Here is an 18,278-nt window from a genome sequence, read left to right as displayed (position 1 = left end):
CCAGCAGTGTATGAGGGTTCCTTTTTCTCCACAACCTCTCCAACATTTGTTACTATTAGTTTTAGATATTTTTGTCATTCTAACGGGTGTAAGGTGATATCTTAGTGTAGTTTTGATTTGCATTTCCCTGATGATCAGCGATGATGAGCATCTTTTCATGTGGCTATTGGCCATCCGTATATCTTCTTTGGAGAAATGTCTGTTCATGTCTCCAGCCCATTTTTTGATTGGGTTGTTTGATGTTTTGTTGTTGAGTTGTGAGAGTTCTTTATATATTATGGATATTAAGCCTTTGTCAGATATATGACTTGCAAATATTTTTTCCCAGTTAGTGGGTTGTTTTTTTGTTTCAATCCTGTTTTCATTTGCCTTGAAGAAGCCCTTTAGTCTGATGGAGTCCCGTTTGTTTATTCTTTCTATTGTTTCCCTTCTCTGAGAAGGCATGGTGTCCGAAAAGATCCTTTTAATACTGATGTCAAAGAGTGTACTGCCTACGTTTTCTTCCAGAAGCCTTATGGTTTCAGGTCTCACCTTTAGGTCTTTGATCCATTTTGAGTTTATTTTGGTGAATGGTGAAAAAGAATGGTCAATTTTCATTCTTTTACATGTAGCTTTCCAGTTTTCCCAGCACCATTTGTTGAAAAGACTTTCTTTTCTCCATTGTAGGCCCTCAGCTCCTTTGTCAAAGATAAGCTGTCCATAGATGTGTGGTTTTATTTCTGGGCTTTCAATTCTGTTCCATTGATCTGTGCACCTGTTTTTGTACCAGTACCATGCTGTTTTGATTACTGTAGCTTTGTAGTATGTTTTGAAGTCAGGGATTGTGATGCCTCCCGTTTTGTTCTTTTTTCTCAGGATGGCTTTAGAAATTCGGGGTCTTTTGTTGCCCCATATGAATTTTAGGATTCTTTGTTCTAATTCTGTAAAGAATGTCATTGGGATTCTGATTGGGATGGCGTTGAATCTGTAGATTGCTTTAGGTGGAATGGACATTTCAACTATGTTTATTCTTCCAATCCATGTACATGGAATGTCTTTCCATCTCCTTATGTCGTCATCCAATTCTCTCAGAAAGGCCTTGTAATTTTCATTATATAGGTCCTTCACTTCCTTAGTTAAATTTACCCCAAGGTATTTTATTCTTTTTGTTGCGATTGTGAATGGTATTGTATTCTTGAGTTCTTTTTCTGTTGGTTCATTACTGGAGTATAGAAATGCTACTGATTTATGCAAATTGATTTTATACCCTGCAACTTTGCTGTAGTTGTTGATTACTTCTAACAGTTTTCCAATGGATTCTTTGGGGTTTTCTATATATAAGATCATGTCATCTGCAAACAGCAAGAGTTTCACTTCTTCCCTCCCTATTTGGATTCCTTTTTCTTGCCTGATTGCTCTGGCCAGGACTTCCAGTACTATGTTAAATAAGAGTGGTGATAGAGGGCATCCTTGTCTCGTTCCTGTTTTCAGGGGATGGCGTTCAGTTTTTGCCCATTGAGTATGATGTTGGCTGTGGGTTTGTCATATATGGCCTTTATTATGTTGAGGTAGTTTCCTTCTATGCCCATTTTGTTCAGAGTTTTTATCATAAATGGCTGTTGGATCTTGTCAAATGCCTTCTCTGCATCTATTGAGATGATCATGTGGTTTTTATTCCTCAGTTTGTTGATGTGGTGTATCACGTTGATTGATTTGCGGATGTTGAACCATCCCTGTGTCCCTAGTATGAATCCCACTTGATCATGATGTATGATCCTTTTGATGAATTGCTGAATTCTGGTTGCCAAAATTTTGTTTAGAATTTTTGCATCTATGTTCATCAGTGATATTGGCCTGTAGTTCTCTTTTTTCGTGGTGTCCTTGTCAGGTTTTGGTATCAGCGTGATGTTGGCCTCATAGAATGTGTTAGGAAGTGTTCCATCTTCCCTAATTTTTTGGAATAGCTTGAAAAGGATAGGTATTAAATCCTCTCTGAAACTTTGGTAGAATCCCCCAGGAAAGCCATCTGGTCCTGGGGTTTTATCCTTTGGGATGTTTTTGATTGCTGTTTCAATCTCTTTCCTTGTGATTGGTCTGTTCAAATTGTCTGCCTCTTCTTGAGTGAGCTTTGGGAGATTGTAGGAGTCCAAGAATTTATCCATTTCCTCTAGGTTATCCATTCTGTTGGCATATAGTTTTTTGTAGTATTCTCTTATAATCCGTTGTATTTCTGCAGAGTCTGTTGTTATTTCTCCTCACTCATTTCTGATTTTGTTTATTTGAGCTTTCTCCCTTTTTTTCTTTGTAAGTCTGGCGAGTGGTTTGTCAATTTTATTTATCTTCTCCAAAAACCAGCTCTTTGTCTCATTGATCTTTTCTACTGCCTTTTTCGTTTCAATAGTATTTATTTCTGCTCTGATTTTTATTATTTCTCTCCTTCTGCTGACTTTGGGCTTCATTTGCTCTTTTTTCTCTAGTTCACTTAGGTGTACTTTAAGGTTGCTTATTTGGGATTTTTCTTGTTTGTTAAGATGTGCCTGTATTGTGATGAATTTTCCTCTTAATACAGCTTTTGCTGTATCCCATATGAGTTGGTATGGCATGCTATCATTTTCATTAGTTTCCAGGTATTTTTTTATTTCTTCTTTAATTTCTTCAATGATCCATTGCTTGTTCAGTAGTGTGTTGTTTAGTCTCCACATCTTTGTGCCTTTCTCAGCTTTTTTCTTGTAATTAATTTCTAGCCTTATAGCACTATGATTGGAGAAGATGCTTATTATTATTTCAATTTTTTTAAATTTGTAGAGGCTTGCCTTCTTTCCCAACATATGGTCTATCTTTGAGAATGTTCCATGTGCACTTGAGAAGAATGTGTATTCAGCTCTTTCAGGGTGAAGTGATCTATATATGTCTATTAAGTCCAATTGTTTTAGTTTTTCATTTAGCTCCACTATTTCCTTGTTGATTTTCTGTCTGGATGATCTGTCCATTGATGTGAGTGGGGTGTTGAGGTCCCCTACTATTATTGTGTTGTTTTTAACATCTTCCTTTAGGTCTGTTAATAGTTGCTTTATGACTCTTGGTGCTCCTGTGTTGGGTGCATAGATATTTATAAGCGTTATTTCTTCTTGATGAAGTGTCCCTTTGATCATTATATATTGTCCCTCTGTGTCTCTCTTTACCTGTCTTATTTTGAAATCCACTTGGTCTGATATAAGAATGCAACACCTGCCTTTTTTTCCTTGCTATTAGCTTGAAGTATTGTCCTCCACCCCCTCACCCTGAGTCTGTGTTTGTCCTTGGGGCTGAGGTGTGTTTCCTGGAGGCAACAAATTGTTGGATCTTGTTCTTTAATCCATTTTGCCACTCTGTGTCTTTTTATTGGAGAGTTCAATCCATTTACATTGAGAGTGATTATTGATGCATGTGGACTTAATGCTGTCAATCTGTCGCTCATTATCTTGTTTTCCTGCGTTTCTTTTCCTGTGTGATAGCTGACTTTTCAATGGAAACTGTTAAAACAATGCTGTGCTATAGAACTTTCTGTGATGATGGATATGTTCTAGATCTTCACTGTCTAATATGGTAGCCACTAGTCATATGTGGCTATTGAACACTTGAAATGTACCTAGTATGATTGAAGAAGTGAATTTTAATTGTGTTCAATTTTAATAATTTAAATGTAAATACTAACACGTGGCTAGTGGCTACTGTATTGGACAGCAGAAATATTAGAAGAAAATGGGGGGCAGGCCCCATGGCCAAGTGGTTAAGTTTGCAAACTCTGCTTTGGTGGCCCAGAGCTTCACCAGTTTGGAATCCTGGGCACGGACATGGCACCGCTCATCAAGCCATGCTGTGGTGGCTTCCCACATAGCACAACTAGAAGCACCTACAACTAGAATATACAACTAAGTACTGGGGAGCTTTGGGGAGAAGAGGAAGAAGAAAAAAAGAAGAAAATGGAATGACATCTTTAAAATGAGAAATATTGAAAGAAAAAATGCTAACCTAGAATTCTCAACCCAGAGAAAATATTCTTCAAAATGAGGTTGAAATAAAGATATTTTCAGAAAAACAAAAGCTGAGAGGCTTTGTCACAATAGACTAGTGCTATAACAAATACTGAAAGAAGTTCTTTAGGCTGAAGGAAAAAAAATCACGGATAGAATCACAGAATTACAAGAAGGAATGAAGAACAACAGAAGGAATAAATGTGTGGGTATATGAAAAATGATATTGACTATTTAAATCAACGATAGTGATACTGTCTTGCAGGAATTTATAATCTATGTATAAGTAAAATACATGACAATAATAGTACAAAGGGAAGGCGGAATCTATATGAGTTTAAGTGTTTGAAAGGCTCTCACATTGTTCAGGAAGTGGTAAAAGTACTAATTTGAAATGTACTACTAATCAAGGATAAAATTTTATCTCCAGAGTAACCACAAGAATGTATGACTAAAGAATTTACAGTGGAAATAAAATGAAACTAATTAAAAACTTTATTAGTACAAAAAAAAGACATGAAAGAAGGCAGAAAAGGGATGGGATGAATAGGAAACAAATAAAATCAGATAGACTTAACCCTAACTATATCTTAAAAAGTAAATGAATTAAACATATCAACTAAAATATCAAAATGTCAGACTTGATTAAAAATTAATGTCAACTATACATTGTTCACACTTAAAATATAAGGACTCAGTTAGGTTGAAAGTAACTTTAAAGCAAGAGGTTTCTAGCAATAAAGAGGAAATGTTATAATAACAAAAGGGTCAATTCAATAGGCAGACATAACATTCCTAAATTTGTATGAACCTAATAATATAGTTTCAAAATACATAAAGCAAAACTTGATAGAATTAAGAGAAATAGATAAATTCCCCATCATATTTAGAGATAACTGATTTAAAGAACAGACCCAAACATCAATAAGATATAGAGGATTTGAACATAATCAGTGAAGCACGCCCAACAATTGCAGATTTAACATTTTTTCAAGTTCACATGGAACATTTACTAAAGTAGACCATACGCTGTGCCACAAAACAAGAAATTTTAATGGGTTGAAAATATATAAAATATCTTCTCTAATAAATTAAACATTAAATCTATTAGAAAGTTAACGGGAAATTAAGCAACACACTTCTAAATAATGTTTGTCAAAGAAGAAATTATGATGGAAATTAGAAATATTTTTAACTGAATGAAAATGTAAATATGATGTATTGAAACTTCTAATATGTAGCTAAAGCAGTGCATAGAGAGAAATCTTGAAGATGAAGGAATGATGCTGCCAGATATCAGGACTTACTGTAAAGCTACAGTAATTAATAAAGTGGGGCACTGATACAAGGATAGACAAATACATCAGTGTAATCCCTGGATTATGATGTTGATTTAACATTTTTCAAGACCACTGTAATTTGTCATGTTAACAAGATAAAGTAGAAAAACATATAACCCTCTCATTACATGAAAAGAAGTGTTTGCTTAAAATTCAGCATCCATGCATGATTTTAAAATTTTTAGCAAATTAGAAAGAAATTCCTTTAATTTGAGAAAGAGTATCTACAAAAATCTACACCAAGCATCATATTAAATGCAGACCCTCTGAAAGCTTTCCAGTCCATGTACATGATGTATCTTGGCAATATGGTGAAAACTATCCCCAAACTGATCTATAGATTCAGTGCAACCCAAATGCAAATACTTAACCCCATTATTAATCAAGTAAATGTGAAATAAAACCACAGAGACACTGCTATACAACCACTAGAATGGCCAAAAATGTAAAAACACAGTCACTATCAAATGCTTGTGAAGATTTGGAGCAAATGGAACTCTTATACATTGCCAACAAAAATGGAAAATGATGCAGCCACTTTGGAAAACAGTGTGGTAGTAGCTACCAAAGCTGAACACATGCGTACTCAGCAATTCCACTCCTTGGTATGTGCCCAACAGAAATGCATGTATAGCTTCACCAAAAGACATGTACAAGAAGGTTCATAGCAGGACTACGTGTAACCATCAAAAATTAGAAACAACTCGGGGCTGGCCCCGTGGCCGAGTGGTTAAGCTCGCACTCTCCGCTGCAGGCGGCCCAGTGTTTCGTTGGTTCGAGTCCTGGGCGCGGACATGGCACTGCTCGTCAGACCACGCTGAGGCAGCGTCCCACATGCCACAACTAGAAGGACCCACAACGAAGAATATACAACTATGTACTGGGGGGCTTTGGGGAGAAAAAGGAAAAAATAAAATCTTTAAAAAAAAAAATTAGAAACAACTCGAATGTCCTTGATTGTGGTATATTCACACGTGGAATACTATATAGCAAAGGGAATGAACAAACTATAGCAACACACAACAATGTAGATGAATCTCGCAACCATAATGCTAAGTAAAAGAAGCCAGAAACAAAAGAACGTATACGATATGGTTCCATTTACGTACTTCATAAAGAGGCAAAACTAGACTATATTCTTTAGGGATGCGTACATAAGCGGTACAATTATGAAGAAAAGGAAAGAAGTAATTATCATGAACATCTGAACCGGATGGAGAGGGAGAGGATGTAATTGGAAAGGTATATACAATGAGTCTCCTGGGTTTCTGGCGATGTTCTTGATCAGGATGGTAGTTGCATTTTTATCCAAAAACATTTATGTTTTATGCACTTTATTGCATAGTTTTAGTGCACAATTCTAACAGATTTTTTAAAAAGTAAAGAAAAGAGCTCCCAGGACTGAACCCTGAGCCTCTCTTATATTTAGAATATGTTTATAAACCCTACATCCAGTCAACAGGCAACAAATATTTGTTAAACACCTACTATGTGCCAGGCACTTGTTCTAGCTACTGGAAAAATAGCGGGACAAATCAGACAAAACCCCCTGCTTTCATGGAATTTACACACTAGTGAAGCCTGGAAAGAGTATGTCAAGGAGGATGGAGTGGTTAACTATGCAAAATGTTGCTTACATGTCAAGTAAGATGAGGACATAAAAAAATTGACTACTGGCTTTGCCACTCATGTGATTTGGATACTATCTAAATATGGATGATCTTCATCCAGACTTCTTTTGTAAACTCCCAACCTCCGTGTATTTGCTAATTTAATTCACATAGATGTCCTGTGTGTCCAAAACTGTATACCCCAACCTACTTCTCCTCTGGGGCTCCCCATCTCAGTGAATTGCCTCACCATCCATTCATTTACCCGATTCAGAAACCCAGAAGTTATCTTTAATCCCTCTTTCTCCCCTACCTAGTACACTTCCAATTAATCATCAGTTCTACTAAATGTATCTTAAATACAGGGAAGGCAAGAATGTGTGGCATTTCTACCCACCTGGTCCATAAGGATATTGCTTTTCCTCTGGTTTTTTCTTCAGGGCCCAGAGTGGAGATGTCCCTCAGTTCAAGAAGGTGGTTTTCCAGGAATTCACTGATGGCTCCTTTACTCAGCCCTTATACCGTGGAGAACTAAATGAACACTTGGGACTCTTGGGGCCATACATAAGAGCAGAAGTTGAAGACAATATCATGGTGAGTTGAGGACAATGGAATTACAAGCAAATTAATCCTATATGTTTTCTTTATTTCTGATTACAAGAATAACATATTCTCACTTCTGAAAATTTTTAAAGTATAGAAAATAAAGAAGTTGAAAAATAATCCAATAATTATTTTGCTGTATGTTATCTTTTTCCTATGCAGTCTTCTCTTTATGTGTTCCAAATTATACAATGTATAATTCCACTTTTTTGACTAAATAGCATGTCATAAACATTTCTTATGTCATTAAAAACACTTCCTGAGTATCTTTTTAAAATAATGGCATGATAGTCTATTATATGAATTTATAGTTTACTTAACCATTTTACTTTGAATGACCTTTTAGCTCGTTTATTTTTTTCCCTATTTAAATAATGTGGCAATCACAACCTTTTTCCTAGGACAAAATTCCAGAAGTGCAATGTACATGAACATTTTAAGACTTTCTCTAGTGAATTATCTGTTAATGTCCTTTGCACATTTGACATTTTTTGAGGGAGTGCTTTACTTATCAATTTATATTACCTTATATATTGTAGCTCATTGATCTTTTTACTGAATAGTATTTTCCAAGTTTGTTGTCTCTTAATTTTATATATGGTGGTTTTTTAAATAAAACAAGTTTGAATTTTCATATAGTAACCCACAAAATTTTCCTTTATTACATTTTCATAGTTTTAATATTTATAAAAATCCTTCCCTATACAGAGGTTTTTGTCTTAAAATCACCTATACTTTCTTCAACTTTCTTTCACAATTTAATTTCTTAACATCTAACTTTTTAATCCATCAGTAATTCCTGTAAGCCAAAAGTTATTTTGGTGCATTCTGTGAGCCCAAGAGCAAAGTAGTTTAATTTTTTCCAAAAATACTTAGCCATTGTCCCAATTGATTGTTTACATGAAGTATATAGAAGGATCAAAAATTATGAGATTGTGAGTGGATATTTTTTTGGCTTGAATTTTATTTTACTTTCCATATGTTCTATGAAATGTGTAATTTTTTAAAATCTGAAAAAAGTCTTTTTTAAAGATCACATGGAATTTGTCATGAGGAACCTTAACTTAAGTATCAACTCCTGGGGTTATGGTCTCTTAAACCCCTGTGGTGATATTTTCCGTTTTACTTTGGAATTGTTTTAAGTATTTAGGAATTTTCTCCTTTGCAACTTTTAGTTCATGCCTTAAAGATTTTAGAATTCAAAAATTCCTCAGAGTTTCCTGTGTGGATCTTTAAGTTTGGGTTCTAACAACATCCCTCCTCTGTAGCACTTCCTCCAAGTATTAAAAACTTTGATAAACCCCCCCAAATAGGCATTACTATTAGGGATGTAAACCCTAAGCTAAGGACTTTATAGGATCCTAAAACATTATGTTTGCATTCTTTTTTTTGCTCTGTAGGTAACTTTCAAAAACCAGGCCTCTCGTCCCTACTCCTTCTATTCTAGCCTTATTTCTTATGAGGATGATCAGAGGCAAGGAGCAGAACCTAGAAAAAAGTTTGTCAAACCTAATGAAACCGAAGTTTACTTTTGGAAAGTGCAGCATCATATGGCACCCACTAAAGATGAGTTTGACTGCAAAGCCTGGGCTTATTTTTCTGATGTTGATCTGGTAAGCAGGTCTACGTTGTGCTGGCCACTTTCTGGTTTAAAGGAAATGGTCTTGGTGTTATCTGCTACGAATTTTTGGTATTTAACCTAAGCAAATGGGAAGCTTTAAATAGGACAGATGCCATTATATTTGTGTTTTAGAAATATCACTCTGGAATCTACTGAAGAGGATGAATTGTACTGTGGGGAGATGGGGAGTGGGTTGGAGTGGCATAAAAGTTGATGAGAAATCCATTCCTGTTGCTCATAGGATTGCTGTCTTCCCTCCCAGGACAAAGATGTGCACTCAGGCTTAGTTGGACCCCTTCTGATCTGCCATGCTAACACGCTGAACCCTGCTCATGGGAGACAAGTGACAGTGCAGGAATTTGCTCTGTTTTTCACTATTTTTGATGAGACCAAGAGTTGGTACTTCACTGAAAACATGGAAAGGAACTGCAGGGCTCCCTGCAATATCCAGACGGAGGACCCCACTTTTAAAGAAAATTATCGCTTCCATGGTAATATATCCCACACCCCAATATTACTTACTGTGAAATGTGGCATGTGCTACAAGAAATGAGCCTTGAGCCTAAGGCTTGGACATTGTGTGAATTGAGAGTATATGTGTACATATATATATATATATATATATATATATATATGGGAGCAGAGTCCTCATAGGAATGAATATTTTTGACTGGAGTGGAGGGAAAGAAATTTCTACAATGGATTTTAATAGCCTTCTCTCTGTTCTTCTCCAGCAATCAATGGCTACGTGATGGACACACTACCTGGCTTAGTAATGGCTCAGGATCAAAAAATTCGATGGTATCTGCTCAGCATGGGCAGCAATGAAAACATCCATTCTATTCATTTCAGTGGACACGTGTTCACTGTGCGGAAAAAAGAGGAGTATAAAATGGCAGTCTACAACCTCTATCCGGGTATGAGCTAGTTCATACTCTTTCTTCTACCTGCTGAACTTGTTGAGGACTGACTTTAAATGGTCTAGGCACTGGGGATACAGTCAGTGAACAAAGCAAACCAACTCCCTGCTCTCGGGTAACTTACTATTTCAAGTAACTTTACTCTGCAGAGAGATAATAAATAAATTAGCAAATGAACATGATAATCTCAGACACAGATAATGTGCTATAAAGGAAATAGAACAGAATAAATGGGTAATTAACGTCGCAGCACTTTCCTAGGAAAAAGGTTTTTTTTTCCCCTCTCACATCTCACATGACACCAGCAGTTATCCAAAGAGTGATTTGTTTATGTGTGTAGCCAGTATATTGATTAAGCACTACTCACAATGTCAATCAAAACACAGCTGCATTTTAGTTCCTCGCTGTCTCTTTAAAACAGGTTTAATAGTGGGAGTAGCCTTCTCCTGTTTCTGTGTAAAAATTATGATATGCTTGGTGACTTTTTTGCTCACTCTTAAGTAATAAAGAATTCTGCAGTCACTTTACATTATAAATATAGTTCAAGTCAGAAATTACAATATCGCGCTCCAAGATATTAATCAAAATTCTAAACGTGATCTGACTTCAGTCTTTCCTCCCCCATCTTGAGCCTGCACCAGGCTGGAAGACTGCACTGGGAAAGGGAGGTGTGGTTGAGTCCTCTGTTTCTCTACCTTATGCGTATTGTGCTTCCCCCCCAACCCCTTGCTGGCTGCTGCTTTGAACTCCAGCATGGAGAGGGTAAGGGTTAGGGATAGGGCAGTTCTTACAGAGTGGCACTGTCATTGTGAGCCAAGTTCATACTGCCTGCACCTGGCAGATATTTAAACCTGACTCTTTTTCTTGTAGGGTACTTTCAGGGGCTCCTCAGAGACTCCCTGTTGGGACCCTCTCTCATGAAATCCCCTTGACCTGGCTGGTTCCACCTTTATTCTGGGTGGTCACTTGTGACTCATTCCTCAGCCCATCAGCATTCATCTCCAGCTTCTTGCTGCTGGGGTTACTTTAGCCCTCAAGGAGTCCTGGTGGACTAGATCCATGAGGACCTCACCCTGACTGCCTTCTCCTAGGCAGCCCACCTGGTCAATTGGAAATACACCTTTGGCTCTGAAAAATCCTGAGCATGCAGGCCAATCCTGATGCAGTAGTTTTCTCCTGTCTCCACTACCAAAACATTCTGTCACCCTGTCTCTCCCATCTCCCAGTGTGAGGGACTGTCAAAACTCAATCTCCAGTGCCTCCGACTGTAGGGGTCACATAACAAGCACTTTGGGTTTGAGGGGTTCAAGAGTGGTGGAACTGACTTAGGTAGATCTCTTTTGATATTCTGCATAAGCCAATGTAGCTCATGCTCATTTTTTTTAGTGAAAAGAGGTACTTTTTGTTCCTTTTGTTTTTCATAAGGTGTTTTTGAGACAGTGGAAATGCTACCATCCAAAGCTGGAATTTGGCGGATAGAATGCCTTATTGGCGAGCACCTACAAGCTGGGATGAGCACTCTTTTTCTGGTGTACAGCAAGAGTGAGTAACACTGTGGGCAGAGGCTCTCTGCCTACCCAGCCTACTTCCATACAGCTTTTCTCCTGCCTAGAGTGATTGCCTTCGTCAAGAAATAAATATAAGCTCACAGTCATTATCAATTCTAAAATGAATACTGCTGGTAGAAATCATCAGAGTCCTCAGGGGAGGGCAGGTATGGTTGAAGCTTTGAACACTTTGAACCTGTAGCTCCAAATATTTAACAAACTGGTGCTAAAAAATATCTCTTCATTTTCAAAACTTTGTGAACCTCCAAGAGTAAACTTTGAAACTTACCTTTGTTTCAATTATCAAAGATAACTTGGAAGAGTTTAAGGGTTAACCCCAAACAAGTAAGAGAACTACTGGTCTCCTTATGTATGGACCTTAGTTTCCTCTGCTGCAAAGTGTGAATACTTCTAGCACATGTTGGGGTGAATTAAATGAGACAGTACAATAAAATATTTAGTACAGTTCTTGGCACATAGTAAGCACTAAAAAATGTGAGCATTTGTTGGTGTTCTCCCATTTTCATGGACTTGCATTTGAGAAGCTAAATTGTCTGCACTTCTAGCTATTGTGTTTTCCTCGTTTGATTTCAGAGTGTCAGACTCCACTGGGAATGGCTTCTGGACACATTAGAGATTTTCAGATTACAGCTTCAGGACAATATGGTAAACACTATTGTCTTCTCTCCAGAACTGGGCTGATTATACCTTTTTTATTTCTTTTTTTCTTATTGCAGTAACATTGGATTATAACATTATATAACTTTCAGGTGTACATTGTAAACCCTTTTTATTTCTATTGGAGACATTCAGATAACCAATCCATCTTCATGCTTCTATTAATTCTACTCCATAGTTGCCTCTCAAATCCATTTTCTCCATTTCCCACTGTGACCATCTTAATTCAAGCCACCATCACTTCTCACCTGGGCAATGCCACCGCCTCCTTAAATGTCCTGCCTGCCTTCAATATTGCTCCCCTTGAGTCCATTCTCTTCACTGTAGCAGGAAGCTACACTTTTATATGACTGGTGATAGTAAAGCTTGAATAGAATCTATAGTCAGTTTCTCAAACAAATTCCAGTGTCCATAAATAAAGTGTGATATTGGCACACAGCCACACCCATTCATTTATAATCGTCTTTGGCTGCTTTCACTCACAACAGCAGTTAAGTAGTTGCAACAGAGACCAAATGATCTGCAAAGCTTAAATTATTTGCTATCTGGCCTTTTACAGAAAAAAGTTTGCCAACTCCTGTTTTAGAGGGAAAAAATTCCCTTTTAAAAAGAGCTGGAGACATATATACTAAAATGGTATTTTTCTCTGGGTGGAAGGATGATGTTTTTTATTTCTTTTATTTTTATTTTAAATTATTTTTTATTTTATAATTTTTCGACAATGAACATACATTATGTAATAAAAAAATAATAATATTATTTGGTAGTGCTGGTAACACATTCCAGTATCAACGAATTAGAGGTGCTAACAGTCAACAAAATTATTAAATTCTAGAAAATAAAATGGACAACAAGGACAAGCAAAACACTTAAGGAGTTATTGATACCACTATGCTTTATGCCTTTATATTTTCCACAGCTAGGATTAACCTTTCTCAAGAGAGTGATTTTATTCCCAAGTGTCTAGGACCAACCCAACTGAATCTAATCTCTCTCCCCTTTCTTGGGCAAAGGACAGTGGGCCCCAAAGCTGGCCAGACTTCATTATTCTGGATCAATCAATGCCTGGAGCACCAAGGATCCCTTTTCCTGGATCAAGGTTAGAAAATGCATCACATTCAATCACATCACATATTCTTCTTGCAAGCTCAAAGCATTATGCATCCCCTTTATACTGAAGTCATTTTCATCAAACTTCAGGTAACAGATGAGGAAAGAACTCAAGAACAGAGTGGCTTATTATTTGTGCAAAAACAATCAGGAATGAAAGACTTGGCAATAGAATTGAGTATGCTGATGTGTTCTATTCCTATGTTTTTAATCTTTCTACTGGGATTAGAACATCTGAGTACTTGTGATAACATTGAACTCACCACCTCCCAAGACCGTGTATTCTATTATTAGATGCCTCCAACTGCCTAGGTGTCCTTGAGTCCTCCAATTCCCTCATTTTAACACAAAAACAAATGGGCCAATCCCCTATCTCACAAGCTGAGAAAATGTGGCTTCTCTATTTTTTAAAAATCGAATCTGTCTGCTTCACAAATTCTGCACCACTGGGTAAACACCTACTGCAGTTGGTCCAATCTGGTAAACTAACTTAGAGCCAATAACCATGATAGTGTCTTTGGGCTAATTCAATTTCTTTTTAATGACTCAGTCTTTCAGATTTTCTCACTCCCCCATTTCCCCTAGAGCAGTACTTTCCAATAGAAATATAAGGTGAACCACAAATGCAAACCACATGTGTAATTTTACATTTCCTAGTAGCCGCATTAAAAAAGAAACGTGAAATTCATTGAAATAACACACTTTATTTAACCCAACATATCCAAAAACATTATCGTGTCAACATGTGATCATTCAGGACTGTGACCCTTTCAAGGGCATACATATGGGAACTTTCGGGTCCCTTCCATTGTCACATGAGCACTGAGGGTATCTTGGAAGTGCCAACTCAGCCTCTCTGCCTAACCACCAGGGTAAGTTCCTTCTAGAGCCCAAACAGGAAAAGGGAGAAAACGTCCCTGCTTCCAGCTTTGCTCTCAACTTGTCTAACATGCCTCCTACCTCTGCTACTCACAGCCTGGAGAGGGAATAATGTACACACGTTTTACCACCGATTCCCCTACCTCCATCCTCTTCTCATAGCGCACCAGCTTCCTTCTTCCTTATCTTAGTTGGCTGATGACATTCCCCTACATATTTTCCTCCTTTGCAAGTTTGCATCCACTCTTCTATTTTTCCTGAGGTTAAAATAATATATAGGGATCAGGGGAAAATGAACCGGTTTACCAGTAAGCAGATGCAAAGAGCACATCTGTTAATGCTACATCAGCTCATCTGTTTTTGTTTTGTAGGCATTGCCAATTATGACTCAATTTGAGCTGACTGTTCAGTAATTCCTAAGTATTTTTGTTTGTTTATTTATGAGGCTCCAAACCACATGTTCTCACCTTGTATTTCTGTGGTTAGCACTTTCAACGTTACATGTATCTCTATGTAGTGGGCATTTTAATCTATTTGGCTGCCCTGCATCTGTTCTATTTATTTTTTTGTAATAGTGTTCTCATTTCCATTTGGGGAATTACATCTCTCTCACCGGATACAATCTGATGAGACTAGTAAATAGAGTCACTTTTCCATTCCTCACCAAAGAACCCTGAGTGACATACTCTGTTAAGTTTCCCCTTATTAGATTTGGCCCATTGTTCCAGCTCGCCAAGCTTCTGTCTCCCAAAGTATTTCCTAGTCTACCCAGTTTCGTATAATTTACTTACTTGACAGTAAACTTTTTCTACTTTAGCAAAGTCATGATCAAAATATTGAAGTAGACAGGGCTTTCTTACTATGTGCTTAAGACAAATCAAGCTATTAAATCCTTACCACAACCTTATGAGGTAGATGTTATTATCATGCTTATTTCAGATAAGGAAGTTGAAGCACAGAAAAGTTAAATAACTTGCCCCAAGTCACACAGCCAATATGTAGCTGAGCCAAAAATTCAAACCCTGATATTTGCACTTCAGAGACCTAAGTTGTAATCATTAAACTATACTGCTTCTAGATGCTCCCTTTAGGTTGATAACCATCTATTAACTACCACTGTTTGATTATGGTAATTGAACCAGTTACGAATCCACCTAATTGTATTATTATCCAATCTGTGTTAAACCACCTTATCCTCAAGGTGTTTTTTGCCATCTGTCCTACTGAAATCCAGATATTCATACTTTGTAAAATAAAGAAATGGTTCCAGGGAGCCAGCAGGCAGGGAGTTGGAGTTGAGGGGGGTGCTGACATGGAGAGGAGTTGGGGCAGGTCTCTATTCCGGTGAGAAGGCCTAAAGAGTGCACAACAGCCAGGCCACCAGGCATAAGAGCACTGGGCTGGCTTGAGGGGCAGCAGGTGACCAAGACCAGGCAATCAGCAGCAGGCAGTTGGCAGACTCCAGGGAGGCATCCAGCTGCAATATTTGTATTTGTATACTGCGTGACTCATTACTGACTTGCTTACTTCCTTGTATAAAGATGTGTCTTTCTGTCACACATACCTGGCTGGATACATAAGTGAAAATATTGAATCTGTAATTGCCAAATTGCTCCAAGATTCCAATTATAATGCAGAAGAGGCACAACAAGAAGATGAAGTAGATAAGATTGGCAGCTTGCCAGGACTTCCTCAGTTATAGAATGTAGGCAGAAAAAGCAGCCGGCAAGGTTTTATTAAAACTGCTAGAAGGTGCCATAGTCAGTAGTCCAAAAAAGACCTCTCCTACTCCTACATGAAGAAACAATACAAGTCAATTCAACAAAAGGCATAACCTTTGTACCTGGTGCTTTCAGTTGTTTATGCCCCAATACCAAGAAGAAACGTGAAGTGTCTTCAACTGGGAATATCATCTAATCTGGTAAAAGACAGTGCTGTAGCTTCTGAAGACCTTGCCACTCTCTCTCCTATTGCCTGCTTCATTTTTCTCCTGCACTCATCACTATTAGATGCTGTACACAAATAAAACCAGATAAGGTAGTCTGTTTCCTCAATTCAAATGTAAGCTCCCTGAGGGCAGGGCTTTGTATTTTCTCATTCACTACTCTATTCCCAGTACCCAGAACAGTGCTTGGCATGTACAAGTGCTAAAGATAATATAGTCTTTGAATGAATGGATGGATGGATGGATCTTAGAGTCAACTGAAGGAGACAGTCATTAAGCACAAGAGTCACAACAGTCTAATTTGAGTGTGCCAGGCATCTGTGAGAAGTCAATTTTGACTTGCTTGTTAGGACAGTAGCTGATGCCAAAATTCCTGTGTAGATACCCCCTGTAACACTTGCATGGTCCATGCTCTCTTCTTTAAGAACCAACCATTCCTTACCACTCTGCCATTATTCACTCATTCATTCCAAAACATTTGCTAAGTATCAGCATTATATCAGATGCCTTGTTAAGTGCTGGGGCTAGAGAGAAGAGAAAAGCACTGAAATCAGCACAATACCTGTATTAACTCGTTAATCATTCTAGTAACCCTTTGAGATAAACGCCATTATTATCTCCACTTTACAGATAAAGAAACTGAGACACAGAGAGGTTAGGTGACTCAAACAGGTTCACTGCTTAAGGATCTCAGTCTAACAAGGAAAGCAAATAAGCAAAGAAACCTTTATAATATGGTGCAATAATTTACTATAATGAAGTTATATACAAAGTGAAATGGAAGCACAGAAGAAGCAGCACTAAATTTGTCTGGGTGAGTCAGGAAAGGCTAACCAGGAGAAATAGTTTCTGAACTAACACTTGAAGGAGTGGTAGCAATTTGTCACTGATAGTGATGTCGGGCTAGGGTCTGGTCTAGGGAGAGGAGAGGAAACTGGCTTTGGTTAAGCTGAGGCTGAGGTGTGGGCAAAGCCCTAGGTTATGCAGGTCCATATGTGTAGCACAAAGGATGTGTGTAGAGGATATGGGGGCTCAATGATTTGGAAGTGGTCTAGTTTGCCAGAAAGTAGGTTGGGAACTCAATAAGCACCTTTCCTACTCATTCCCATCATTTATCCCTCAGCTTCACACACATCCACATTTCAACAGTGGTATCAGCCTGACCTACACATCCAAGGCAATACTGGGCATATCTGTATCAATGTAGATTCTTCTTAAGCCAATAGTTTCAGAAGGTGGTACATACATTTAAAATAAAGTGTTGTTTTTAATTGGTAGGTGGATCTGTTGGCACCAATGATTATTCACAGCATCATGACCCAGGGTGCCCGTCAGAAGTTCTCCAGCCTCTACATCTCTCAGTTTATCATCATGTATAGTCTTGATGGAAAGAAGTGGCAGAGTTATCGAGGGAATTCCACTGGGACCTTAATGGTATGTAATGAGAACTTTCAAGAGAATGCATGAATCTTTTAAAGAGCTTTTGACAGATTTCAAAAATGGGACAAACACTCCTAGCTTCCACAAACTTAAGTCCAAAAAAGAATTTTTCATTTATAGGCAATAGAAGTCATTATGAACATATGGACAAAAATGTGGTAACATCAAGGATCTCACAGATAATAGAAATGAAGAGATGCTCTATTGACAGAAATATGTGACTCAGGACTAGATGGATTGATAAGATTGTGAGTTTGCTTATGGATATTCTAGGTTGGAGGTGATAGTAAGGCAATCAGGTTGAATGGCCAGCAGGCAGTAGATGAAAGTCTTGAGTTTAGGGGGTAAAACCATGAATGGAGGTGAAGATTTGCATCTTCCACATAAAGGGATGGGGGAAACCTTGGGAAACGATGACTTCTCTAGGGATGAGCTGAAGACCCTTAATTAAACAGGCTTAAAACCTTAGCACCATCGTCTACTCTTCCCTCATTTTTATGTCCCCTGATGAGTTGATCCATAAATCCAGCCAATTCTTTCTTTTAATGCTTCTCACATCTCTTCTGTTTCATTTATACTGCTGTTGCTACAGC

The 18,278-nt window shown here is 37.8% G+C and overlaps 1 protein-coding gene across 16 annotated transcripts in view; it reads left to right on the top strand.

Moving 5' to 3' along the window:
- Positions 1 to 18,278, top strand: part of F8 (coagulation factor VIII) — a 141,694-nt gene that overhangs the window by 83,494 nt on the left and 39,922 nt on the right. For 8 of the 16 annotated variants that reach the window (XR_011499947.1, XM_070503318.1, XM_070503316.1 and 5 more), the window contains 8 exons: positions 7,383 to 7,536; positions 8,946 to 9,158; positions 9,408 to 9,657; positions 9,901 to 10,083; positions 11,512 to 11,628; positions 12,228 to 12,299; positions 13,325 to 13,410; positions 17,524 to 17,679. Coding sequence is in view for 11 of the 16 variants with exons in the window: in XM_070503318.1 (XP_070359419.1) it covers positions 7,383 to 7,536; positions 8,946 to 9,158; positions 9,408 to 9,657; positions 9,901 to 10,083; positions 11,512 to 11,628; positions 12,228 to 12,299; positions 13,325 to 13,410; positions 17,524 to 17,679 (1,231 nt within the window). In the remaining 5 variants the exon portion in view is untranslated. The remainder of the gene's footprint in view (positions 1 to 7,382; positions 7,537 to 8,945; positions 9,159 to 9,407; positions 9,658 to 9,900; positions 10,084 to 11,511; positions 11,629 to 12,227; positions 12,300 to 13,324; positions 13,411 to 17,523; positions 17,680 to 18,278) is intronic. The other 8 variants (XM_070503317.1, XM_070503321.1, XM_070503327.1 and 5 more) reach the window with 3 other exon arrangements.

This window comes from Equus asinus, chromosome X, assembly GCF_041296235.1.
Source record: "Equus asinus isolate D_3611 breed Donkey chromosome X, EquAss-T2T_v2, whole genome shotgun sequence".
NCBI lineage: Eukaryota > Metazoa > Chordata > Mammalia > Perissodactyla > Equidae > Equus > Equus asinus.
Note: the sequence above shows the minus strand (reverse complement) of the source record. Positions and strands in the feature narration are given on the sequence as shown.